Source organism: Theropithecus gelada, chromosome 2 (assembly GCF_003255815.1).
Source record: "Theropithecus gelada isolate Dixy chromosome 2, Tgel_1.0, whole genome shotgun sequence".
NCBI lineage: Eukaryota > Metazoa > Chordata > Mammalia > Primates > Cercopithecidae > Theropithecus > Theropithecus gelada.
The window spans coordinates 191550177-191578156 of NC_037669.1; the positions used below are offsets into that span (position 1 = coordinate 191550177).

At 48.2% G+C, this 27980-nt stretch overlaps 1 protein-coding gene and 1 pseudogene across 3 annotated transcripts in view; one reads left to right on the forward strand and one right to left on the reverse strand.

Annotated features, from left to right (window-relative positions):
- XXYLT1 (xyloside xylosyltransferase 1) overlaps positions 1–27980 on the reverse strand; it is a 202469-nt gene that overhangs the window by 135724 nt on the left and 38765 nt on the right. For both annotated transcript variants that reach the window (XM_025377570.1, XM_025377571.1), the window contains exon 2: positions 20206–20353. In XM_025377570.1, the coding sequence (XP_025233355.1) occupies positions 20206–20353 (148 nt within the window). The remainder of the gene's footprint in view (positions 1–20205; positions 20354–27980) is intronic.
- On the forward strand, positions 24934–25447 carry LOC112619534 (annotated as a pseudogene). Its single transcript, XR_003118245.1, has one exon. The product of XR_003118245.1 is annotated as a transcription and mRNA export factor ENY2 pseudogene (transcript).

Genomic DNA, 27980 nt, shown 5'->3' on the forward strand with positions numbered 1-27980 from the left:
AAAAAAAAAAAAAAAAAAAAAAAGAAAAAAAAAGTTAAAAGACTGCAAAAAAAGAAAAAAAAAAGTTTTCAATGTATTTCAGGAACAAAAATGCTTATTTCTTTAACAAATACAAAGCTCCTTGAAATTACTAAACATCAACAAGTCAATAGAAAAATGGGGGCCAGGCGCGGGGGCTCAAGCCTGTAATCCCAGCACTTTGGGAGGCCGAGACGGGTGGATCACGAGGTCAGGAGATCGAGACCATCCTGGCTAACATGGTGAAACCCCATCTCTACTAAAAAATACAAAAAACTAGCCAGGCGAGGTGGCGGGCGCCTGTAGTCCCAGCTACTCGGGAGGCTGAGGTAGGAGAATGGCGTAAACCCGGGAGGCGGAGCTTGCAGTGAGCTGAGATCCGGCCACTGCACTCCAGCCTAGGCGACAGAGCGAGACTCCGTCTCAAAAAAAAAAAAAAAAAAAAAAAAGAAAAGAAAAATGGGCTAAGGGCATAAATAGTTCATTGAAAAGAAATTCAGTGATTCTTACCATATGAAAGGAGATCCAATTGCACTCAAAAGAAAGAAAACTTAATATTCTATAATGATACATATTTCACCTATCAAATTGACTTGTACCCACCCCTTCACCTCACTGAAAATCCCTGGGAGCCACATATTGTTCAAGAGAGCAGCAGACACAATGCCAACCCCAGGCTTGGGACTGACATCAATGCACTGAGGGAATATGCAGGCACCGGAGAAAACCCACAAAAGAATTGAACCGAACATTAAAATCTCCTTCTGTAAAACACAAAGAACAGAGCTCTAGCTACCACTCAGGCCTTTAAAGTAAGGAGCAAATGGCCTGACGGACACATCCTCTCCACTGTGTCAGTGTTTCTCCAGCAGGATTCCTCTGCACCGTGTTTTTGCCATCGGTCTGTTATTTACTCCCCACAGCCCCTCTGAGCAGTGTGCTGGGACCGTCATCCTCCATGCTGACAGGGCTATGAGGCCAGACACTGCTGCGCTTCGTGTCTGAGGTCATCAGGCAACTTGGGGACACATTAGTCAAGTCAGCCCCCGGAACAGAGGCTGAGAGACGAAGGTGGGGGCATCAGCTGACACCTCAGCAAGGGACAAGAAAAGCTGACGACCAACTGAGGAAATGACGGTCACGTCAGACACAGCATCAAGGAGGAGGCGAGGGAAGTGCTTTTAAAAAGCCTCAGGCTTTTGTTTCTGATAGAGCTTAGAATGTACCACAGGCAGTGTTAGAGAAAACGATCATTGGCCAGGCACAGTGGCTCACGCCTGTAATCCCAGCATTTTGGGAGGCCGAGGCGGGTGGATCACGAGGTCAGGAGTTCGAGATGAGCCTGGCCAGGATGGTGAAACCCCATCTCTACTAAACATACAAAAATTAGCTGGATGTGGTGGCAGATGCCTGTAGTCCCAGCTACTCGGGAGGCTGAGGCAGAAGACTCGCTTGAACCCAGGAGGTGGAGGTTGCAGTGAGCTGAGATCGCGCCACTGCACTCCAGGCTGGCGACAGAGCAAGACTCTGTCTTAAAAAAAAAGAGAAAACTATCATCACCTTAAGCAAAGCTGGCATGGGTCTGCGGTTAAAAGGTCCTCTCTCTTTCTCTTTCTCTCTCTCTCTCTCATACACACACACACACACACACACACACACACACACACACACGCTCAGTGGTATCTCCATGTTCCAGTCTGAACTGCTGGCCAGCCAGCCAGCCAGCCAGGTCAGAGATGAATGACAAGGTGGCCCAGAAGACCAGTCCTGGCAGCCTCAGTGGTCGAGCCGAAGCCTGGTCTGTGCAGGGACTGTGGTCTTCATGGGTTGTTCAGGCAACAAGTATCTCACTCCCCACAACCCGCAATGTGCTGGAAAAGCCAAGATGAACTTTATGAACACGCTTGACCTGTGGCAACCCTCAGGACCCAGCAGCCCCACAGCATCCAGCCAGGCTAGGAAACACCAGGGCAGTCGGTTAACAAATGTCTACAGCCCTCCGCTAAGATGGTGTGACACTGTTTTCAGATGCACCCACAAAAGGGAAGCCCTAACAGACCCCATTAGGGACGGTTTATAAAGCAGTTTCACGTGCAGGACAATCCCAATCATGCAAGATCATCAGAGCACACATTTTCCTCCCGCTGCAAAGTCAGAAAACAGAGGCCGGGGGAGAGTTTCGAAGGGACTCTTGAGAAACACTCATACATTGCCTGTCGGGATTTTGCCAAACTCCGGAAAAGCCTGTCAAACTGTGGCAATCAACAAACTCCAGAAAAGTCTACCAAACTCTGGCAAATCGCCAAACTCCGGAAAAGTCTGCCAATTGTTCCTAAAATGAAATAACTACCAAAAGACCCAGCTACTGTACTTTCAGGTATTTATACCAGAGAAAAAAAAATTTATGTCCATACAACAAAATGCAGCTTTAGTCACACTAGCCCCAAACTGGGGACAACTCAGCTGTCCTTAAATGGATGGTTAAGCAAACTGTGGTGTATTCACACGATGAAACATGACTCAGCAATTAAAAAGTGAATTCCTGACATGTGCAACAACTTGAATGAATCTCTTGAGCATTACGTTGAGAAAAAAGGCCTATTCCAAAAGGTTACGTACTTTAGAATTCCACTGATACACATTCCTGAAATCACATTCTTGACATTCTTGAAATACAGAAATGAAGGAGGAAAACAGTGGTTGCTAAGGGCGGGAGGAGGTGGGTGTGGCTAGAAAAGGCAGCATGAAGGATCTTTGTGGGGATAAATCTTCTCAACTTGATGGTATCCAAGTCAAAATCCTGGCCGGGCGCGGTGGCTCATGCCTGGAATCCCAGCACTTTGGGAGGCCGAGGCAGGTAGATCACCTGAGGTCAGGAGTTTGAAACCAGCCTGGGCAACATGGTAAAACCCTGTCTCTACTAAAAATACAAAAATTAGCCAAATGTGGTGGCGGGCAACTGTAATCCCAGCTACTTGGGAGGCTGAGGCAGGAGAATCGCTTGAACCCAGGAGGTGAAGGTTGCAGTGAGCCAAGATCGTGCCACTGAACTCCAGCCTGGGCAACAGAGTAAGGTTCTGTCTCAAAACTAACAAACAACAACAACAAAACCAATATCCTGGTTGTTGTATTTGTTATAGTTTTTGCAAGATGTTACCACTGGGGGAAAGTGGGTAAAGGATTTCTGTATTGCTTCTTACAACCTCATGGTAATCTACAATTATCTTAAAATTTAAAGATTAATTTTTATTTTATTTTATTTTATTTTTTGAGATGGAATCTCACTCTGTCACCCAGGCTGGAGTGCAGTGGCGCCACCTCAGCTCACTGCAAGCTTCGCCTCCCAGGTTCACATCATTCTCTTGCCTCAGCCTCCTGAGTAAATGGGACTACAGGTGCCCGCCACCACGCCTGGCTAATTTTTTTGTACTTTTAGTAGAGACAGGGTTTCACTGTGTTAGCCAGGATGGTCTCGATCTCCTGACCTCGTGATCCACCCACCTCGACCTCCCAAAGTGCTGGGATTACAGGTGTGAGCCACCGCACCTGGCCTAAAGTTTAACTGTAAAAGAGAGTGAAAGGGAAAGACTCAAGAGTCAACCAAATGAAACATGTAGCCAATTCAAGAATGTGAATCCTGCATGGATACTAGATGGCAATAAGGTATTATTTATTGTTAATTTTGCTAAATGTAATAAAAATAGTGTATGTATATACAAATAGTACTTTTCAGCCAGGCGCTGTGGCTCACGCCTGTAATCCCAGCACTTTGGGAGGCCGAGGTGGGTGGATCACTTGAGGTCAGGAGTTCAAGACCAGCCTAAGCAACATGGTGAAACCCCATCTCTACTAAAAATACAAAAATTAGCTGGGCATGGTGGCGCGTGCCTGTGATCCCAGCTACTCGGGAGGCTGAGGCAGGAGAGTCACTTGAGCCCGGAAGGCGGAGGTTGCAGTGAAAGAAGATTGTGCCATTGCCCTCCATCCTGGGTGACAGAGCGAGACTCCATCTCAAAAAAAAAAAAAGGGCTTTTCTGTTAGAGAGATTTATCAAAGTATTTTAAAATGAAATAATAATATGATATCTGGTATTTGCTTCTGGGGGAGAGGCAGTGGGTGGGAGTGGAGATGAAAAGGGGCAGGCCATGAGTTGGTAACTACTGAAGCCGGTGATGAGTACAAAGGCATTCATTACGCTCTCCTCTCTCCTTCTGTGGATATTTGAAATTTCCATAATAAAAGGTGGAGGGGAAAAAAAAGGCCCACAGAGGATGCTCAGTGCCTCGCCATCAGTAAGAGAGAGAAACAAGACTTTAACCTGGGTCTCCAGACCCTTCCACCACAGGCTGAGCCAGCCTGGAAGAGCCACGAGGGCAGGTGAGGAGCTTCCCCTGCAGACTGTGGGACGGCTCGCAGGTCTAAGGAGCGCCTGGGGGGCCAGGCCTGCAGGTCCCATGTGGTTGCTCCCTAATCGACGTACAGTGTGAAAAGCAACCCCACACACAGCTGGTGGCGCTGCAGATGGAGGCCACCAGGCCTGGGAGACTCAGCTACGTCAGAGATGCCACACGTCTGGCTGGGCAGGAGGGCTCCAGGAAACAGCCAGCCCTGCCCTTCTTCAACAGAGGGTTTGGAGGTTCTCAGGCAACAAGAAAACAGTGCCTTCATTCTATCCACCTTGGAAAACGGGACCGACAGACGGGCCTTCTGGTATGCACAAGATGTTCTACCTTGTACAAGAGGTGTACGCTCTGTGGAAAAAAGGTAGCCTTGCTCAAATACCACATCCTTCTCAAAGCCTTCCCTAAATTCCTCAGCCAGAGGTGCTGCCTCCTTGGCACTCCACGGCTCTCTCTGTGCTGAGATCCCCTTGTATCAGTTACCTACTGCTGCATAACAAGTTAACCCAAAACTTAGCAGCTGCAAACAACAAATACGTTATTTATCTTACAGTTTCTGAGACAATTCAGGCAAGCTTAGCCTCTGGCCCACAGGCTGCAATCAAGGTTGGCTAGGGCCCAACTATGTAAAGACTCAATTCCCCACTCACTCCTGTGGCTACTGGTGGACCTCAGATCCTCCCTGGCTGTTGGCCAGAGACATGAGTTCCTCACCATGCAGACCTCTCCACAGGGCAGCTCATATCATGGCAGCTGAATTCCTCCAGGCAAGGCTCAGAGAGAAAGAAAGTGCCCAAGACAGAAGTGGCAGGCTTTTATAACACAGTCCCAGAGTGACAGGCCATCACTTTTGTCAGATTCTATTCACTAGAAGCATGTCAGTAAGTCCAGCCTACATCAAGGGACAGGGACCCCACCAGGGCATGACTCCTAGGAGGCAGGGATCACCAGGAGCCATGTGAGAGGCTGCCCACCACATCCCCCAACAGAGATGGTATCTGGATGACACCTATTTCTTTCTTTTTTGTATGACAGGTGTTTGTACCTTTATGCAAATGTCCTATTCCCCAACTAGAAAGTGAAGCTGTGAGGGCAAACCCCACATCTGACTCACATCTGTTCCGCTCCCGTCCTGTGCCTAGCACAGCATCGTCCTGGTGGCAGCTCTGTATCTGAGAGCAGCAGTCAGCCCACCTGCCCGCCGCCCACACGCCTGCTGAAGAGGCCCAGGTGGCTGCCTGTGGCACCACACGGTCCCACCTGCTCTGGTCCTGGCTGACTGGACCAACCACAACAAAAAAACCAACAACGTATGACCTGCAGGCTGGTCTACGGAAAAACACCAAGAGACAACGCTCGTGCCGGGGAAGTCACAACAAAGGCCGTGCAAGCTTCAGTTCTGCAGGACAGAAAAGCACACTGTTGAAGGGCAGCTGTAGAGAGGAGAAAATAAAGAAGAGTAGACAGAAACAATGATTCCATTTGAGAGAAAGAAAGAGAAGAAATCACCAAGAGATCGGTCCCCAGAGCTGCCCCTAATAAACCCTCTGTCACGGAGCTGAGCTGCGTGAGTCCCACTTTCTCACGGGGGGGGACAAGGTGAGGGAAAGGAAGGGCAGAAAAAGAGACAGTGGCCAGAGTCCCGGGGAGGTCACTGGGCGAGGGCCACGACACCCGGCAGGAGACTTGCAAGAGGAGTCTCCCTGAGGTTAGCCCCCAAATCAGCTCACCATCAGAAGCTCGCTCCTACCCTAGGCACTGTGAATTCTCCAAATTTCACAGGTCTGTGATTAAGGACTATAACAGACAAACCTTATTATGTGATCGATGATGCTTTAAAAAAAAATAAAATAAAATACTGTACCTGACCCCCTCAACCCAAGACAGAAGGGAAGCCACCGCCCGCCTTCCCTTACGTGGCTCACTCGCCTCTCTGGGAGAAGCTATGTCCCAGAGTGTAAGATGCCAGTAGGGTAAGGACAGGAACCGGCTCACCCTCTTAGGAAGGCAGTCCTCACCTAGGGCAAGAAGCCCGTGTGGATGACAGACGGAGGAAGTGAAAAAGCCAAGGGTTAAGGCAAAGGAGACCTACGCCAGGTCCCCGGAGACAAGCCGCTCTCAAACTCTTTCATCATGGGAGGGCCACACCCGCTGGATCCCACTCGGCTGGCGGATCACGCTGCTGCTGTGCGCTCCTGTCCACCCAGGGTGGGCACCCTCCTCACCACCTCGGCCCCATCGAGGGCTGTCAGATTCTACAGAAACGTTCCGGCTCTTGCCATCTCAGCCACATCAGACCCGACTTAGGACCCTCCGGGACCTTTACAACCCCAGAGGTCGGTGTGAGGCAGCCCCACCGACGCCGCACACTCGCGTCCTTCCGACGGGCACAGCCGGGGACAGGGCTCGGGCGAGGCCTTCAAGCCAAAACGGAGAGCTGAGCACGCCCAGGCAGCGGGAAAGCCGAGCGTGGGTCTGACCCAGAGAAAACAGCAGCCACTCTGGCTGGAGAGCAGGATGGACGGAGGGGAGCAGCAGGAACGCTGACGGGGAAAACCCGCCAGGCAAGGGGTGTCCAGGCCCACACCCTGCAGCCCGCTCTCTCTGGAGGCCCAGCTATCGCCCGGAATACTCCAAAGGACATCTAGAAGCCAGAGTAAGGGGGAGAGAAAACAGAAAAGCAGGCCCGAGACTCAGTCCAAGGCAGCTGACCAGCAGGACCTGGCCATCGGCAACTACACACAGGGCTTGAGTACTGAACTAGTCTTCTCCAGCCAGGGACAGTGCACAAAGTTCGGGACAAAGAGAAGATGCACAGCAACGTCAGCCCCAGAGGCAGCTTGGCAAGCACACTAGAGGGACAGCCAGGGATTTGACACCATCTGGACAGCAGCAGCCACTGCCCAGGCTGAGGCCCCGGCCGCCCCGTGCACCCTGGCCCAGAATGGCTGCCCGGCCCCTCCCCCAGCCTTCACCCCAAGCCTTTAAGGCCCGTGCTAACCTCTCATCCTCCTCCTCAAAGCTTCCTCTCTGTGCCCTCACAGAACTGACCGCGTCTGGTGCATTCTGCACACAAACAACCCCCCACGGCCCCGCTGAAGTCAGGACAGGACAGGACGCTGCTCTGCTGACCTCTGGCCTCCTGCTCCCTGTGTGACACCCACTCACCCGGGGTCCCTCCACCAACCGGAAGGTGAGCTCCCTGCACACAGCGGGCAGGAGGACGGACTCCTCACGGGTGAGGCGAGGCGAGGCCCAGAATAAAAGCTGGCTGACCTCCTGGCAAGAAGTAAGAGCCAGCTGATGCCTTTGACCGACAGCCAAGAATGTAAAAGAAGACCTTGACAAATTGAAAGACAGAATCTAATGAAGGGGACCAAAATGGGAAGTATGACTGTTCAACCAATTTGGCAACTATTTTCCTTAGCTTAGAAAGAGCTTCTGGCATTAAATGAGTGGAAAACGGTCTCTACCACGTTACTATTTTTAGCATTTCATGACAAATTTGCTCAGCTGTCCCTCTTCAGAATAAGAGAACTCAAACGCCTCAAATTCGCTCCATACGAGCTGCCAGAAAATGGTTTTCACTGAAATCACTGGACACATGTTTATAACCTTGTTCAGTATTTGTTCAGATGTTTTCACTCAGGCAAGTTCCTGAATGTCCGTTTTTTCCTTTGCTTTCTTCCACACGAGCACCCCGCTCCTCCCCGCAGCTGAACGCTGGCAGTCAAAGGCAGCACCCGCCACACCAGGAATCAGAGTTCCCCAGGCCTGGGGAACCATCCAGAAATGGCTATCCCAAAAATTCAAGCTCCTGGTTGTGACTGACCCTAAGGAGTGTTCAGAGGCCACTGGATTCACCAGAAGCTGTGGGATTCCACCCCCACATGGTTCTCCAGTAGGGTTAAGAAAAGGGGCAAAGGCGGGCCAGGCATCGTAGCTCACGCCTGTAATCCCAGCACTCTGGGAGGCTGAAGCAGGTAGTTCACCTGAGGTGAGGAGCTCGAGACCAGCCTGGCCAACATGGTGAAACCCCGTCTCTACTAAAAATACAAAAATTAGCCGGCGTGGTGGCGGGCACCTGTAATCCACCTACTCGGGAGGTTGAGGCAGGAGAATCTCTTGAACGGGGAGGTGGAGGTTGCAGTGAGCTGAGATCGCGCCACCGCACTCCTGGCTGGGTGACAGAGCGAGACTCCGTCTTGGAAAAAAAAAAAAAAGAAAAAGGGCTAAGGCAATGAGCCAGTTCTAGCAGATTGAGGTGACCCCTAAAATAAAGTAGTTCAAGATACAAAACGGTATTCATTTAATTCACTTGATGAATATTTATCGACTGCCTACTGTGTGTCCGTATATCGTTCTAGAAACTGGGAACACAGCAGTGAATGAAACACAGAGAACTTCCTGCCCCCATGGAGCTTACATGGGGCAGACAGATGATCAAAACAAACAAGCAAAAAGCAAAATCTATTCCACATGAGCAGACGATAAGAACTATGAAGAGAAAGAAAGCAGGGAAGGGCCAGGGCCATCAATCATCACAGAAGATGAGCACGGTTTCACACAGGATGGCCAGGGATGGCCTCATTGCACAAACATCTGGAGGAGGAGATGGGGCAGCCACGGGAATGCCCCTGGGAGAGTGGCCCAGGTGGAGGGAGCAGGAAGTGGGGGTGGCCATGGCAGGGGGCGTGACAGCACAGTGCAGGCTGAAGCCAGGGCTGCTGGATCCGATGGGGTCGTGTCTGACGGGATCGGATGGGAGGATCTGCCACTGGGAAGAAAAGGGCCTTGCCCACAGGCTCACAGACACGTGGCGACAGTTATATTCTGGTCAGCTGCACCTGGTGTGGCCTTTTGGGGACACACAGAACAGGCTGAGTTCCAGTTTCCCAGGACAGCCCTTCAGAAGACAGGCAGTCTTCTGAGGCAGGGTCCGCAAGCCCCATGCGAACAGGTATAGGTCAGTGGCCTGTTAGGAACCCGGCCACATAGCAGGAGGCGGGAGGCGGGCCAGTGAGCATCACTGCGTGAGCTCCACCTCCCGTCAGATCAGCAGCAGCGGCATCAGATTCTCAAAGAAACACAAACCCCACTGTGAACTGCGCATGCGAGGGATCTAGGCTGCACCCTCCTTATGAGACTCTGACTAATGCCTGATGATCTGTGGTGGAACCGTTTCATCCCAAAACCAATCCCCGCCACCCCTCGGTCCATTGAAAAACTGTCTTCTATGAAACCAGCCACTGGTGCCACAAAGGCTGAGGACTGCTGTTCCAAGGCGTTTAGGCCCAGTTCCCTTGGGGGTTGGTGTCGCGAACCCTCAGTCACCCTCTGGGTTGAGATCCTCTGAAAAAACCACTTGTCGGTCAGTGCCGCGAGGGTGCTCCACCCACGGTGTGCCACCAGACACGCACCTCCTCTTCAACAACTCTGTCCCCGGGGCCCCCGCCACAATTCATGATCCCGGATGATCCAGGGAAGATCCTCCCAATGCCTCTGGGTCCAAGGCAAACCCAAAGCTATTGCAAATCTGGAAGTACAGCCGAGGAAGTGAATAATTAAAATGGCACCCCCAACGACATGCTCTATTGGCAGGGGGCAGGAAAGGCTGACTGATAGGAGGTAGCTGTGCTTGGAAGTTGAGGCTTTCCTGCCCACACCTGCATCCCAACAGAGAGCTACACAAGTGTTATTTATTTATTACCTTTATCTGAGGGCAGCATTTCCTTTTTTTTTTTTTTTTTTGAGACGGAGCTTCGCTCTTGTTGCCCAGGCTGGAGTGCAATGGCACGATCTAGGCTCACCGCAACCTCTGCCTCCCGGGTTCCAGCGATTCTCCTGCTTCAGTCTCCCGAGTAGCTGGGATTACCGGCGTGCACCACCACGCCCAGCTAATTTTGTATTTTTGGTAGAGACGGGGTTTCTCCATGTTGGTCAGGCTGGTCTTGAACTCCCGACCTCAGGTGATCTACCTGCCTCGGCCTCCCAAAGTGCTGGGATTACAGGTGTGAGCCACCGTGCCCAGGCGAGGGCAGCATTTCTTAAAGTGAGTCTGTGGACACAACTCGCTCTCAGAATGTGAATAGGTATTCGTCAGAAAGGCATTCTGTGGTCAATCATGTTTAAGCAATGTTGGTTACGCAAAGCTGAATGTTTTTTACTGCAGTACTTATCAGAGCTTTTGGTTTGCTGACATGTACTTGACCCTCCAAGAGGAAAAGTAACTAATACTATCTAACACTTACCAAGCATCTCTCCGTATCAGGCCCTGGGACTTTTCACACAGTATCTCAGTCAGTCCTCCTCACAACCCTAGTGAGTCCTATAGGTCATTATTCCCATTTTACAAAGAATGTTTCTCAGAGAAGGCAGGTTTTTCACTCGAGATCTGTGTTAGGAGTCACGAGGGGTTTAGGCAATACCAGATGTTATTTTGGTTTCTGAAACCAAAACATTAGGAGCCATCGCAGGTGGGAGATTCAGAAGCCACTTTGTCCCCTGCGTCACTGGGGTGGAACACAGAACTCTCTGGTAAACCAGGTTAGAGAATGTGGCTTAGGCTCAAAGTCTGAGCAAGACCTTAGTCTCCTCCAGCCCGGATTGCATGAGGGGTAGAGAAGAGAGCAGAGGCCAGCCCTGTTTCAGTTCACTTCTCCTGCCTCAGGGCTAAGAAGAAAACTCCAGAAAGAAGGAAAGCCCCCTACGTGCATGGGACCATGCTCACTAATAAAGAGGGTCCTGGAGTCACATTCTACTCCACACTCCTATGGGGCAGAATCAGGGAGGGAGGAGGCTCTCCCGCTCCCCTACATCAGCCAACCAGGACACTAAAGGCAGAGTGAGAACTCACTCCCAGGCCTGCCGACCCCACCCACATCCACACTAAACCAGCCCCCACCCGGTCAATCCTCAGGCCACTCCTTTCTGAAGCAAGCAGGGGCCACAGGGCTAACTATGGGAACCAGCATGCGCCATCTGCCCCTTTCACAGCCAGGATCTCAGGGGCTGGAAAACCATCTAAATACGGCATCCACAATTGTAGGGGGCCCTTGTGTCTGCTTTCTCCTGGTACTGAGGCTGATGGGGTGGGGGCAGAGAAGAGGCTGCCCTGGAATCTCCAATCCTTACCTACCGTACCCCAGGTTCCAGAAGGTACACACATCCTCCTGCAGGAACCCTCCCCTTAGAAACATGTCTGCCTCATGACGGTTAAACATTGATTACTGAACAGTTTCCTGATTCAGTTTAAACTGAACAAAGTTATGAAGTTCTATAAACTAGCCTTAAAACCCTCCTCTGTTTTATGAAACTGATCTAAAAGAACAGTAGAGAATACTAAGACCTCCCATGGCAGTGAATAGAAGTACAAAAAGTACAGAAGAAATGAAAACTCAATATGGCTTTTACTACATTTGTCAAATTTTACTTAAGGAAAAAAGAAAAGATGGTATTTTAAAGGCTTTCTGCAGAAGGCCACACACACACTGACCTCAGTGTTTCACAGCAGGCAGGCAGGCAGGAAGGAAGGAAAGAAGGAAGGAGGAAGGGAGTGAGGGAGGAAGGAGCTGCCGGTCTAGAATTTCCCGTGTGGATTTTGCCCCAAGCCTGCAGGCATTCTGGCCCTGCCTCAATTCTGTCTCATGCAGGCCTGTGAACCTAGGCTAAGAAACATCCAGTGTCAATTACCTGAATCTTACATCAGCCTCTGCCGCCCAGCAACAGTGACCCAAAGTGGACCCAAGAATGTCCTTGAAAGAGTCCAGCCATCTGCCCGCAGCCTCAAGACAATAAGGCCCCCATGACAGACACTGAAATAAGGACTCTCGGGGGGGTAACACCCAGGATGCCAGGAGAGCTGGACGGGGTCACTCCAATTTGTTGCCAGCTGGCTTTGCTGTTCTTTTCTACAATGGCAAGCGTCATACTAGGCTTCAACAGATGCGGGCAGAGGAGGCTCGGGCCCAAATCCTATCTTTTGAGGGATTTTATAGCAGCTTGCATTTGTCTGGTCTTTTTATCCACTCCCATACATCTCTCCGTAGGAAACATGAGCAGGCTGGGGCTGATGGTGGCGATAATCACATGCTGCATGTCATGGAGATTTCAGAAACTCTGATGCTGGGAGCTGGGGGTGAAGGGGAGGGTGGGGGGAGATATGAAGCAGTTTTAGCGGCATTACTTTTTTTTTTTTTTTAGACAGAGTCTCACTCTATTACTCTGTTGCCCCAGCTGGAGTACAGTGGTGCGATCTAGGCTCAACGCAACCTCCACCTCCCATGTTCAAGTGATTCTCATTCCTCAGCCTCCTGCATAGCTGGGATTACAGGCATGTGCCACCACGCCTGACTAATTTTTTTTTAATTTGGTAGAGATGGGGTTTTACCATGTTGTCCAGGCTGGTCTTGAATTCCTGACCTCAAGTGATCCACCCACCCCAGCCTCCCAAAGTGCTGGGATAACAGGCGTGAGCCAGCAGCATTACTTTATTTCTAGCTCATGTGACCCTGAAAGGAAGGCAGGTCAGAGTTGGCAATTATCACGCAAGGAGCAAGAGCTGACGTGCCTTGCAGAGAATCTGCTTATCCCCCATCAGAAGCTCTTCCCAAAAGGCAAAAGTGGGTGGTCTAAGAGTCTTTGAATAACTCTAGCCCCACACCCTTTGGTGCTGTTTGGAGGCAGAACTCACATCACCTCTGAAACAGCTAACAACAATGACTGCGTACTTACAATGTGCCAGGCACGGTGCTAAGTACCATCTTAATTTTCTCAAGTCAGAACTGTGCTATCCCCACTTGAAAGAGGAGGAGACTGCAGTCCAGAGAGGAGCCAAGCTAACACTTGGGGAACCTAAGTTCCACGCACTGTTCCAAGCCGGTGACACAGACTAACTCATTCCATTCCCATAACAACCCCATGACACATGAAGAGTTGTTATCCCCATTTTACCAATGGGAAAAGCAAGACCTCGAGAAGTTCAGTAACTTGGCCACAGTCTCACAGCTACTCAGTGATGGGGCTGCCAAGAATCCAGGCACACTGGTTCCAGGGCCCACGCTTTTTAAATTTTTTTTATTTTTTTATTTTTGAGACGGGGTCTTGCTCTATCTCCTAAGCTGCAGTGCAGTGGTGTGATCTCGGCTCACTGCAACCTCTGCCTCCTGGGTTCAAGTGATTTTCCCACCTCAGCCTCCTGAGTAGCTGGGACTACAGGTGCCCACCACCACACCTGGCTCATTTTTTTGTATTTTTAGTAGAGACGGGGTTTCACCATGTTGGTCAGGCTGGTATCGAACTCCTGACCTCAGATGATCCACCCACCTCGGCCTCCCAAAGTGCTGGGATTACAGGCGTGCATCACTGCGCCCAGCCGGGCCCATGCTCTTAACCACGACACCATAGGGTCTCTTTTAAGTAACCTCCCAAGATCACAAAGCCTTGACCTTGGGAGTCACAGTGTTGCAATTTGCACCCAGCTCTGTCCGATCCTGAGTCTGGACTCCTACTCTCTCTGATACACCAATCCCCCTTTCGGCCTGCTCAGACCTGCCTGCCTCAGTGCTCCCTACACTGGACATCAAGAGACATCAGACGCAGCCATGCACAGCCCCATGCAGTACAATGAATGGAGCCTATCGCATGGAATGGTGAAGTGGTCCTTCAAAACCTCTGGGCTCCCACAGCCCATGGCCAGTGGCGCTTGTCAGGAGGCAGACACTACCAGCAGGATGTGTGTGATGGGGCCCAAGCGAGGGACATGGGACCTTTGAAAAGTGACTATCCACATTCTTTAAGCATGGGCCACATAGAGAGACTTCCTTCCAAAGAATACAGTATGGCGAGGGGGAAAAGAATAATGTACAGCGAAGAAACCTGAGAAACACGACTTCCGCCCAGTGATCAAGGTCAACAGCAACAGTGATAAACCATGTACCCTTGATAGGATGTGGTGTGTCACTGATGTGGTGTGAAGGAAACAGCTCTTCTCCTCTGCGGCGTTCCCCCCATCACCTCCCACAAACCCATACCCTCGGTCTAATGATGAGAAAAACATCAGACAAATCCTAATTTGGGAACCCTCTACAAAAGAGGTGACTGGTATTTCTCAAAACTGTCAAGGTCGTCAAAAACAAGGCAAGTTGGGGAACATTTCACAGCCACCTCCTCCAGGAAGCCTTCCTTCTTCCTCCAAATGCCTGTGACCTGTCCTCTTCTGAAGCCCTCAGCATTGGGTGGCTCTTCATGTTGTTTGCCCTCATTGCTGGACCATGGCACCTGCCCCAGTGACATGAGCCCATGAAGCAGCAGCCCAGCAAACATCTCTGAGACACCGAGGGTGGCCCGCACCATGTCTTGCAAACAGCAGTGCTTGGTATAGGCGGGATATTGACAAAGGATTGACCGCAGGACAGCAGAGCCTTCCAGGGGTGCATGGGCGACGACAGGAGAGTCTCCTGGGGGCCTCTGGCCCGTCTAGAGCCCTGCCACTTGTCTGGAGGCCTGCCTGCCCTGCTCAGGGTAAACCCACATGATGGAGGCCTGCCTGCCCTGCTCAGGGTAAACCCACACGACCACAGATCACACACCGTAGCAGAGCCCACGCTGCTGTGCTGCAGCCGACAGCGCCTCAGGCCGTGTGACCCAGGAGGGGGAAGCTGGCAGTCCTGGAGGAGTTGCCCTTGGCTCCCTCCAGCTCCAGTGCGGCAAAAGATGTTTTCTTTTCCATTGCGTAAGATGCTTCCAGTGGAAACAAACCCAACACCGCAGACAAATGGAAATAAAAGCCCCGTGGATGTGGGTGAAGAGCAGAGTGGCTGTGTCTGCGGAGGGCACAAAGGCAGGCACGCGTGAGCAGCGAGACCGGCCACATGTGAACCCCCAACAAGCAACGAAGAGAAAAACAAGCTCTGATCAAAATCAGAGCCAGCATGTCCCACCTGGCAGGGCCCCTTCATTCTTCCTGAGGCCCTTGCTCAGATGTGGTTCTGGGCACTGCTGCTCTAAGGGGGCCATCAGGGCAAAACTCATGGGTTTGATCAGCCCAACCCTATCCCACCCATGTCCCCTCTGCAGGGCTGTGACATGGGGCCCAGAAGACAGGCAAGGATGCCAAGTCCTGTAAGTTTAAGTCCTGTAAGTTTCACAGGGCTGGGCGTGTGTAAGAGGCTGGGGGTCCAGGTCTGGACATCAGAATGGGCATAAGCTCTGGACTGAGAACTCCAAGGGGCAGGGAGGACACAAATTACTGGAGAACTTGGAGAACTGGCCTGACCTCTCAGCTCCTCCCTTTCCATTCCTGTCCAGTGGGGACAGCCACTGTCTTGAAGCTTTTAAGTGGCTGCCTGAGGTGGTCCACGTGAGACGTCAGACACTAACAGGCTTAGAACTGTACAGACACTAATAGGCTGGAAAACTGTACAGAACCTCACCTGTGTGAGTCGACAACCCTGGGCAGCTGGGGGTTGACACACCCTGGCCTTGTAAGGGTCACCTCTGGCTCACTAATTCTACCTTGGGAACTATCATAGGAAAGAATCCTAATTAGAGAAAATAATCTGCATGCATGTGGATATCCATCGTATAATTTATGATATTAGAAAAACTAGAAAGCATCTAGCTAGCTGAGAACAGGGAAATGAGAAAGTGAACTGAGGTTCATCTACTCGATAAAACCATTCGAAAAATTTTCAAAGACTATAATTACACAGAAAATGGGGACGTGAGCCATTAACTGAAAAAATCATGACACAGCTTCATTTGTACAATTTCTTTCATGCTGGGGGGTTGAAATGAAGATTCAATTTCAAATCTTGATCTATAAAAAAGACTCAGAATGATTTGAATATACAGTGTAACTCCTACTTTGCCTAAATTTGTAAAAAGCTACATGTTGGGAATATAAAGAAGATAAAGAATTAATAATGATAGACAGGTACGGTGGCTCACGCCTGTAATCCCAGCACTTTGGGAGGCCAAAGTGGGCAGATCATTTGAGGTCAGGAGTTCGAAACCAGCCTGGCCAATATGGTGAAACCCCATCTCTACTAAAAATACAAAAAAAAATTAGCCGGGCATGGTGGCGGGTGGCTGTAATCTCATCTACTTGGGAGGCTGAGGCAGGAGAATCACTTGAATCCAGGAAGCGGAGGTTGCAGTGAGCCGAGATCGTGCCACTGCACTCCAGCCTGGGCGACAGAGGGAGACTTTGTCTTAAAAAAAAAAAAAAAAAAAGTAAGCATATTTTAAAAGTAGTTTAGGTACAGAAGGATGACCCTCCTGCTACAGAAGGGAAAGCAAGAGGACACAGATAAAGAATCTGGATTTCCGGAGCAAACACGAGACGACCTCCAGGAGGAACTCAGAGGAGCCCAGGTTTTCCTGACCCCGCCCTCCTGGGTGAGACCAAGGGCTCAGGCTCCACCCATACTCCATTCTCACTTTACTGGAGAAAAACAAACGCTATGAAAGAAACGGAATAGCCAAAGTAGCAAGAATGCAGCAATTACGCCACAACAAAACCATCAACCAAAGCACAAAACAACACTCATTTCTGCAATTAAAAAACAACAGATGCAAAAGAGGCAGCAGTAAAGAATCATGACAAACTCAAGACAGCACGAATGATGTCTGAAAACAAAGTGTCCTTCCAAAAATTGCAGGAATTCCAAATGATCTCGGTAGGAACTCCCCAGGGCTGCCAAGTGTGCCAGGCCAGACTTCCTGGCGGGGCACGCCCCAGACGCCACAGGAAACTCAAGGACCACTCATTTCATTTTATGACTATCAAATTTTAGTAACTCCTAACAACTCTTTTCTTAGGAAGAGGCTTTGGGGCACACATAAAAATGAATTGCTGCCGTTCACGGTGGCTCACGCCTGTCATCCCAGCACTTTGGGAGGCCGAGGTGGGCAGATCACCTGAGGTCAGGAGTTTGAGACCAGCCTGACCAACATGGAGAAACCCCCGTCTCTACTAAAAATACAAAATTAGCTGGGCGTGGTGGCGGCGCCTGTAATCCCAGCTGCTCGGGAGGCCGAGACAGGAGACTTGCTTGAACACGGCAGGCAGAGGTTGCAGTGAGCCCTGATCGCACCACTGCACTCCAACCTGGGCAACGAGAGCAAAACTCTGCCAAAAAAAAAAGAATTGCTTGGAAGCACATTATCACTCCCCTAAAGAACCCTAGAAAAGACAGGGTGTTTGGGTCAGCTGGAGGCACATCTAAAATAACTCCTTCCCCAACTCCTGATGCACGCCCCTCGCAGGGCGGGGCCCACACCTGGAGGGACACCTGGAGGGACAGCGATGGAGGGACACCTGGAGGGACACCGATGGAGGGACAGCGATGGAGGGACACCTGGAGGGACAGCGATGGAGGGACACCTGGAGAGACACCGATGGAGGGACACCTGGAGAGACACCGATGATGCGTCCATTTACTGCATTGACTGCAAAGCTCTGACCAAAGCCTTTTCTCTGCAGACACCACCACCCCCCTGAGCTGTGCCAGGCTCTTGGACAGGGCTAAGTCAGAGAGGGCCAGAGCACCTTCTTGGCATAATTATCACCCTCTCCCGGAACAGCCTAGGAGTCCCTAACTCTTGTCATCGGTCCCTGCACAATTTATTGCCGGGATGTCCTACAGCTGGAGGAAGAAGAATTTTCTCTTCCCTGACAAACCACCAGGAGCTGTATTTCACCTCCCTCTGGGTACTCCAAAGCATAACCACGCCTACATGATGGGCAGGGACCTAACAGCTGACAGGGAAAGAGGCAGGAGGGAGGGAGGTGAAGGGAGGGCAGGTATGCCTCCCCCTGGCTCCCTAGGACTACAGAAACCCCTAGGGGGCGATTCCTACAAGTCCTGGGCTCTTCAGAATGCAAGTTGAAACAGTTCACTGCTGCGGCCCCTCATTTTACAGGTGGGGAAACTGGTGAGGCCAAGAGAGACAAAGTGGCTCAGCCCTAGGCACGTAGGTGGCCAATGACGGAGCCGTGAGCAACACCTCCACTGGTCTGCCCGCTAGAATCTAGAACAGAACCACGTCCTTCTCAAGTCTCAGCCACCCACAGCTCCTGTACTGGGCTGTCCAGAGAGGTCACGTACGGGGCACCTGATGGGGTGGCAGTAACTATGTGGAAAAGCAGGTTCCAATCCTGGCTCTGCCACTTAAAAGGCTATATAACCCTGGGCAGGTCTTGCAACCCCTCAGCCTTACCTGTAACCCCACAGGACGGGTAGAAGGGTTGGGTGGAGCTGATGGAGCTGCACCTGGGTCACGGCAAAGGATCACCAATGCTAGTTCTTCGCCCTAGGCCCTGTTGGTGAGCTCGTCTCTTCTGTTCTTCAGACTCCTGCCCCGTGGAGCCCCCTGAGCCCTTGCCTCACAACAAAGGGCTCTTGCCTGCAAAGTCCCAGCCAGGATGCATGGGCTTGTTTTTCCCTGTGCCGGGACAACCTCCCAACAGGAATGGAGCTTCAACTCTCAACTCCTGAGTCCCTGGTTCACCAGGCACCTTCTTTTTCACTTCTGGTCTGCCAGGCTGGAGGAGCAGGCCTCCACCATATGGCCCATTGTCCCCTGGGCTACCAAGACCTGCATGGTCTGGAAACTGCTGGAAAACTCGACCAGCCACAGTTCAGATAACTGCTACCCCAAGGCCCCAAACACCCCTTCTCACCATTAAGAGGCTCAGGACATGGCTCACCATGGTCAGAAACTGTTTGATATGGTTTGGCTGTGTCCCCACCCAAATCTCATCTTGAATTGTAGTTCCCATAATCCCCACATGTGGTGGGGGGGACCTGGTGGGAGGTAATTTAATCATGGGAGGGCAGTTATCCTCATGCTGTTCTCATGCTAGTAAATGAGTTCTCATGAGATCCAACGGTTTTATAAGGGGCTTTTCCCCTTTTTACTTGGCACTTCTCCTTGCTGCCGCTATGTGAAGAAGGACGTGTTTGCTTCGCCTTCCATGACTGTAAGTTTCCTAGGCCTCCCCAGCCATGCTGAACTGTGAGTCTATTAAACCTCTTTCCTTTATAAATCACCCAGTCTCAGGTATGTCTTCATGAACAGCATGAGAACAGATTAACACACTGGTCAATATCTAGGGCTCCAGAACCCATCAAGGATCGCTGTAGGGAGATCCCAGAAACCAGAGACACTCCAGGAGTTAGACCCTCCAAGGCTTCCAGTCCAAGCATGACCAGACCTGCCAGAAATTCCACAGAAGCTGGACCTATCACACACGGGATGATGCATCTCTCTTTCCTGGAGACAGACGCCCAGAAAATCCTTTTAATTACGCATCAGAGTTTCTTCAGAAGTCCTACATGGTCATAATTTGCACCTCTCACATCTAGATTTGCTATTTTAAAATCAGATAAGTACAGATTCAGACTAGAAAGAACAAGATTATAAATTGGGATGGAGGATCATCTAAACCAACCTATCATTTTTCAGATGAGCACACACAGTATGGGGGTTGAGCAGTGGGGAAGGAAGGGGGCGAGTACAAGGGGCAGAGTCCAGGCCAGAGCCCAGAGACCCCCTGTGTCCTCATAAATGGACCCTGGGAGCTATGCAACCAAGGCCCTGCCCTTGATTCTTGGTGTAGGAAGCTCGGTGGTACAAAGGGCTTGGTTTGGCTGTCTCGTCCACTCTCCCATATTCAGTGGAGCTCTTCTCTCTGATACAGGGCCTGGGCAGTGTTGGAACCAGGGAAATGGATGCAAAAGTCAGACACCCAGGGGCTGTTGCTCCTGGAAGCCCAGGTTACCTTTGGGCATGATCTGATGCATGGCGACCGAGAGGAAGAAGATGGAGTCACTGTAATAGGTTCCCGAGCCAGCACTGAAGTGCTTCTGCATGGCCTCCACGACGGGGAAGAGCTTATCCGTCAGCACAGCAACGTCGTGGAAGATGACCTGCAGCAGACGCAAAAAAAACCAAGGCTCAGCAAACCAGTTCTCACTGCAAGCTCGACACCCAGCACACACCTGGGCCCACAGAGGCAGAGGCAGGCGGTGCCTCTCCGGGGTCCACAGCAGGGGATGGGGCTAGGGGTAGCAACGGAGAGTCAAGGAAACGAGAAATAACCAGGAGTCAGAAGTGTGGCCTCACTAAGGAGATGGAGAGTCTGTGTGGGCAGCACGCAGGCATGCACGTACGGGCTGTGCAGTGGAAGAGAAGTGGGAGGACGGGAAATGGAAACAGCCCCTACTCTGCCTCCTGCTTTTGAACTTGAAGCTGGGCCACCCTGAAGGTAGCTCTGTGCCCAGCGACTGGAAACCACGTGAGAGCGTGTGATCCTCATCACACTGCATGGCTAACACTGCTCCAGGCATCGCCACCTCCTCGTGGCCACTACATCTGTTCCATAGGCCAGTCCGATGCTCCAGCTCTACCTCCCTCATCCAACAGTGTGAACAAGGAGAGGGTCTGGCCACTGGAAAATGGAACCCAGAAACTGCTCAGTGCTGCAGTAAACTCACACTCAACCAGCATTTCTTGAGTATCACTGACACTTTGGAGGCACTGTGAGAAGAATAAGGAATAACCAGGTACACTTTCCCCAAAGCACTTAGAAGTCTAGAGGTATCAGCTACAGCAGAGCTTTGCAATTTATGAAGCACTCACATACTCACACTGATCCCCATGACAACCCAGGGCTTCTGTGAGGCAGACATCACTGTTATAGCCTCCAAATGACAAATAAGGACGCAGACACTGACAGGTTACACTTGCACCAAGTCACACGGATAATAAATGCACAGTCAGAACTTGACCCTGGCCTCCAGATTCTCAGCCCCACACTCTTTCCACCATAAACGCATCCTCATTCCTTAACGGCAACCAACAAAGGATGAAGACATCAGCTGAACCTGCGATTAGAGCAGACAAGAGTACTAACGGGATCCTGAGTTGGGTTTCCTTGTCTAACACCATCCAGAAGATGAGCAGTTATGGCCCATACGTAGCCCCAGCTTCACACGTGATACCAGATGACCATGCACTCGTCCCACATGTCTTGCAAGTTTTTCCTGTTGCTCCACGTGCCCCCACAGGATCTAGATCATTCTACGACACACAGGAGGCACTCAAGCCAGAAGGCCGCGTGTTCCTCCACCTTCTTCCTCAGTGGCCCTAAGAGTTCTGCAAGCGCCACCTCCGGCCACCATCTTCTCTGGTAGGTGACAGGAAGAACCTGCCACGCTGCTTCCCGGCTGCTCAATCACCACCTCATCAACTCCCAAGAGCCCACCTGAACAGGCGTCAGAAGCAAAAGGCAAAGTCACATGAAACCCGACTGCCCTGTTGACACTGTCACTTGCCCGGCCAGCAGGACAGACAGCTGCGAGTGGTGCCCATGAAGCTCTCCAATAGGTGGGTTCCCCTCCGTCACTCACCTTTGCACTTTCCCTCCACCTGCCCTTCCAGTCTCACGGGGTTGCCTGCACTACCTGCACTTCCAGAGCCACTGATTGCCGTGGCCCTGTAAACCACCCTGCCAGCTCTTCCTTACTGCTGCTTTTGCTTTTGGCCTATATTCCCGCCCCCCCATTTTTTTTTTTTGAGATGGAGTCTCGCTCTGTCACTGAGGCTGGAGTGCAGTGGTGCAATCTCGGCTCACTGCAACCACCTCCCGGGTTCAAGCGATTCTCCTGCCTCAGCCTCCCGAGTAGCTGGGACTATAGATGCGTGCCATCACCCCAGGCTAATTTTTTGTATTTTTAGTAGAAACAGCCTTTCACCATGTTAGCCAGGATGGTCTCGATCTCCTGATCTCACGATGCACCCGCCTCGGTCTCCCAAAGGGCTGGGATTACAGGCGTGAGCCACCATGCCCCGCCTATTTCCCTTGTGTCTTATATATGTATCTTTTTTTTTTTTTTTTTTTTTTTTTGGAGACAGAGTTTCGCTCTTGTTGCACAGGCTGGAGTGCAGTGGCGCAATCTCGGCTCACTGCAACCTCTGCTTCCCAGGTTCAAGTGATTCTCCTGCCTCAGCCTCCCAAGTAGCTGGGATTACAGGCGCCCACCACCACGACTGGCTAATTTTTGTGCTTTTAGTAGAGATGGGGTTTCACCATGTTGACCAGGCTGGTCTTGAACTCCTGACCTCAGATGATCCACCCACCTCAGCCTCCCAAAGTGCTGGGATAACAGACATGAGCCATGGCACCTGGCCTGTATCTCTTATATATAGCTTATTTCTCTTATATTTCTTTTTAACCTATATCTCTCTTAGTTCACCTTTCCTTTTATTCCTGGGTCTCTTTTAATTTCTAAAACACTATTAAACTTAGAAAAACTTTGTTACTATTTTTTTATTTTTAAATTTTGTGGATACAGAGTATGTGTATATATTTATGGAGTATGTGAGATATTTTCATACAAGCATACAACGCATAATAATCACATCAAGGTAAGTGAGGTATCCATCACCTCAAGCATTTATCCTTTGTGTTATAAACAATCCAATTCTTTTAGTTATTTGAAAATGTATAAACTATTTTTTACTGTAGTCATCCTATTGTGCTAGCAAATACTAGATCTTACTCATTCTTTTTTTTTTTTTTTTTTTTGAGACAGAGTCTCGCTCTGTCGCCCAGGCTGGAGTGCAGTGGCCGGATCTCAGCTCACTGCAAGCTTCGCCTCCTGGGTTTACGCCATTCTCCTGCCTCAGCCTCCCGAGTAGCTGGGACTACAGGCGCCCGCCACCTCGCCCGGCTAGTTTTTTGTATTTTTTAGTAGAGATGGGGTTTCACCGTGTTAGCCAGGATGGTCTCGATCTCCTGACCTCGTGATCCGCCCGTCTCGGCCTCCCAAAGTGCTGGGATTACAGGCTTGAGCCACCGCGCCCGGCCTTCTTACTCATTCTTTTCAAATAGTTTTTGTATCCATTAAGCATCTCCTCCTCCCTCAACTCACTCCACTACTCTTCTCAGCCTCTGATAACCATCATTCGAATCTCTTAGCTCCATGAGTTTAACTGTTTTAATTTTTACCTCCCACAAGTAAGAATACACCAAGTTTGTCTTTCTGTGCCTGGCTTATGTCACTTAACAAAATGGCCTCTGGTTCCATCACTGTTGTTGCAAATGACAGGATCTCATTCTTATTTATGGCTGAATAGTACTCCACTGTGTATACGTACTGTTTTCTTTTTCCATTCATCGGCTGATGGAACCTTAGGCTGCTCCCAAATCCCAGCTATTGTGAACAGAGATGCAATAAACATGGGGGTGCAGATATCTCTTCAATATACTTCCTTCCTTCCTTTTGGGTATAGATCTAGCAGTGGGATTCCTGGATCATATGGTAGCTCCATTTTCAGTTTTTTGAGGAATCGCCAATCTATTCTCCACAGTGATTGTACTAACTTATACTCCCACCAACAGTATATGAAGATTCCCTTTTCTCTACATCCTCACCCAGCATTTTTTTATTGCCTGTCTTTTGGATAAAAACCACTTTATCTAGAGTGAGATCATATCTCATGGTAGGTTTGATTTGCATTTTTCTGATGATCAGTGATGCTGAGCCCCTTATATATTCTGGTTATTAATCCCTTGTCAGATAGACAGTTTGCAAGTATTTTCTCCCATTCTCTGGGCTCCCTCTTCACTTTGCTGGTTGTTTCCTTCACTGTGCAGAAGCTTCTCAACTGGAATGTGATCCCATTTGTCCATTTTTACTTTGGCTGCCTATGCCTGTGGTGTATTACGCAAGAAATCTTTGCCAAGTCCGATGTCCTGGAGAGTTTCCGCCAATGTTTTCTTTTGGTAGTTTCATAATTTGAGGTCTTAGATTTAAGTCTTTAATCCACTTTGATTTGATTTTTTTATACGGCAAGAGAGAGAGGTCTAGATGCATTCCTCTGCATGAGGTTATCCAGTTTTCCCAGCTCCATTTATTAAAGAGATTGTCTTTTCCCCAGTGTATGTTCTTGGAATCGTTGTGAAATATGAATTCAGTGTAGGTGTACGGATTTGTTCCTAGGTTCTCTATCCTGTTGCATTGGTCTACATGTCTGTTTTTATGCCAGAACCATGCTGTTTTGGTTACTATAACTCTGTAGTACAATTTGAAGTCATGTAATATAATTCCACCAGTTTTGTTCTTTCTGCTCAAGATAGCTTTGGCTATTCTGGGTCTTTTGTGGTTCCATATAAATTTCAGGATTTTTTTCCTATTTCTGTGAAGAATGTCATTGGTATTTTGATTGGGATTGCATTGAATCTGTAGATTGCTTTGGGTAGTATGGACAGTTTAATAATATCGGTTCTTCCAATCCATGAATATGGCATATCTTTCCATTTCTTGGTGTCCTCTTCAGTTTCTTCCATCAGTGTTTTATTGTTTTCATCCTAGAGAGCTTTCACTTGTTTGGTTCATTCCTAGGTATTTTATTTTACTTGTAGCAATTATAAATGGAATTACTTCCTTGATTTCTTTCTCAGATTGTTCGCTGTTGGCATATAGAAATGCTAATGATGACTGAGGGTCTAAGTCCAGGCAGCCGAAGAGTGTGGTTAGCAAGATGAACAAAGATGCGCAGATGAGAGCAGGGATTAACCAAAAGTTGATGGAAACTGGAGAAAGAGAACGCCTCAAAGAGTTGCTGAGAGCTAAATTAATTGAATGTGGCTGGAAGGATCAGTTGAAGGCACACTGTAAAGAGGTAATTAAAGAAAAAGGACTAGAACACGTTACTGTTGATGACTTGGTGGCTGAAATCACTCCAAAAGGCAGAGCCCTGGTACCTGACAGTGTAAAGAAGGAGCTCCTAGAAAGAATAAGAACATTCCTTGCTCAGCATGCCAGCCTTTAAGATTGAATTAGATTGTGTTGTTGTGGTTTTATTTCTGAAAGTAAAACTTGCCATAAATTAGAAAACAATTTCCCAAAATAAAATCCTTTTTTGTGTGATGGCATACAGTTTTCAGTAATGATGTATACATTGCATTGATTTTTTTTCCCTAAATGTGTTATTTTAATAAATATCTCATGAATGAGAAAAAAAAAAAAAAAGAAATGCTAATGATTTTTGTATGTTGAATTTCTATCCCGCAACTTTACTAAATGTATTGATTAGTTCTAATAGTTTTTTTGGTGGAGTCTTTAGTTTTTTCCAAATATAAGGTCATATCATCTGCAAACAAGGACAATTTGACTTCTTCCTTTCCCATTTGGCTATCATTTATGTTGTTCTCTTGTCTGACTGCTCTAGCTAGGATTTCCAGTACTATGTCACTATTCAACACAGTGGGCATCCTTGTTATTTCAGATCTTACAGGAACGGCTTTCAGTTTTTCCCCATTCAGTAGGATATTCGCTGTGGGTCTATTGCATATGGCTTTTATTATATTGAGGTATGTTCCCTCTATACTCAGTTTTTTGAGGATTTTTATCATTAAGGGATGTTGAATTTTATCGAATGCTTTTTCAGCATCAACTGAAATGATCATATGGTGTTTTCCCTTCATTTAGTTGCTATGATCTATCACACTGATTGGTTTCTGTATGTTGAACCATTTTTGTATCCCTGGGATAAATTCCACTTGGTCATGATAAATAATTTTTTTTAAATGTACTGCTGACTTTGGTTTGTTAGCATTTTGTTGAGAATTTTTACATGTGTTCATCAGGGATACTAGCCTGTAGTTTTCTTTTACTGATGTGTCTGTCTGGTTTTTGGTATCAGGGTAATTCTGGCCTCATAAAATGAGTTTGGAAGTATCCCCTCCTCCTCTATTTTTCAGAATAGTTTGAGTAGGGTTGGTATTACATCTTCTTTAAGTGGTAGAACTTAGCAGTGAAGCCATTGCATCCTTGACTTTTCTTTGCTGGGAGACTTTTTATTATGGCTTTGATCTCGTTATTTGTTATTGGTCTACTTGGGTTTTGGATTTCTTCATGATTCTATCTTAGTAGGTTGTATATGTCTAGAAACTTATCCATTTCTTCTAGGTTTTTCCAATTTATCAGTATATAGTTGTTCACAGTAGCCACTAACGATCCTTTGAATTTCTGCAGCATCGATTATAGTATCTCCGTTTTCATCTCTGATTTTATTTATTTGGGCCTTCTCTCTTTTCGTTCTTAGTCTGACTACAAGTTTGCCAATTTTGTTTATCTTTTCAAAATACCAAAAAAACAACTTTTCATTTCATTGATCTTTTGTATTGCTTTGTCTCAATTTCATGTATTTCTGCTCTAATTTTTATTATTTATTTTCTTCTACTAACTTTGGGTTTGGTTTGCTGTTGCTTTTCTAGTTCTAAGACGCATCATTAGGTGGTTTATTTGAACTTTTTCTTCTTTTTCGATGTAGGCATTTATAGCCATAAACTTCTCTTAGTACTGTTTTGTTGTATTTCATAGGTTTTGTCATGTTGTGTTTCTATTATCATTTGTTTCAAGAAATTTTTCAATTTCTTTCTTAATCTCTTCATTGACCCACTGGTCATTCAGAGGCATATTGTTCAGTTTCCATGTGTTTGTACAGTTTCCAAAATTCCTCTTGTTATTAATTTCTAGTTTTATTCCGTTGTAGTCAGAGAAGACACTTGATATTATTTCAGTTTCTTGGAATGTTTTAAGACTTGTTTTGCAACCTAGCATATGGTCTATCCTTGAGAATGATTCATGTGCTGAGCAGAAGAATGTGTATTCTGTAACTACGGAATGAAATGTTCTGTATCTATCAGGTCCATTTCGTCTATGGTACAGATCAAGTCTGATGTTTCTTTGTTGATTTTCTGTCTGGATGATCTGTCCAATGCTGAAAGTGGGGTGTTGAGGTCTCCAGCTATCATTGTACTGGCGTCTATCTCCATCTCTCACTCTGATAATATTTGCTTTACACATCTGAGTGCACCAGTGTTGGATGCATATATAACTGCTCTATCCTTTTGCTGAATTGACCCCTTATCATTATACAATAACCTTCTTTGTCTCTTTTTAAATTTTTTTCTTGAAATCGATTTATCTGATATAAACATAGCTACTTCTGCTCCTTTTTGGTTTCCATTGGCATGGAATATCTTTCGCCATCCCTTTATTTTCAGTCTATATGTGTTTTTATAAATGAAGTGTGTTTCTTGTAGGCAATAGATCCTTGGGTCTTAAAACAAATCTATTCATTCTCTCTCTTTCTTTTGATTGAAGGTTTAGTCCATTTACATTCAATGTTATTATTGATTAAGTAAGGACTCACTCCCGCCATTTTGTTATTTGTTTTCTGGTCTTCTCTTCCTTCTTTCCTTCCTTCCTGTCTTCCTTTTAGTAAAGGTGTTTTTCTCTGGTGTTATGTTTTATTTTCATGCTTTTTACTTTTTCATATCCATTGTATGTTTTTAGACTTGAGGTTGCCATGAGATTTGCAAATAATATTTTATAACACATCATTTTAAACTGATGACAAATTAACACTGATGATATAAACAAACATACTAAAAAACAAGCAAAAAGAAAACTAAAAAGACTCTATACTTTAACTTCATCTCCCCACTTTTTCACTTTCTGTTGTTTCTATTTACATCTTGCT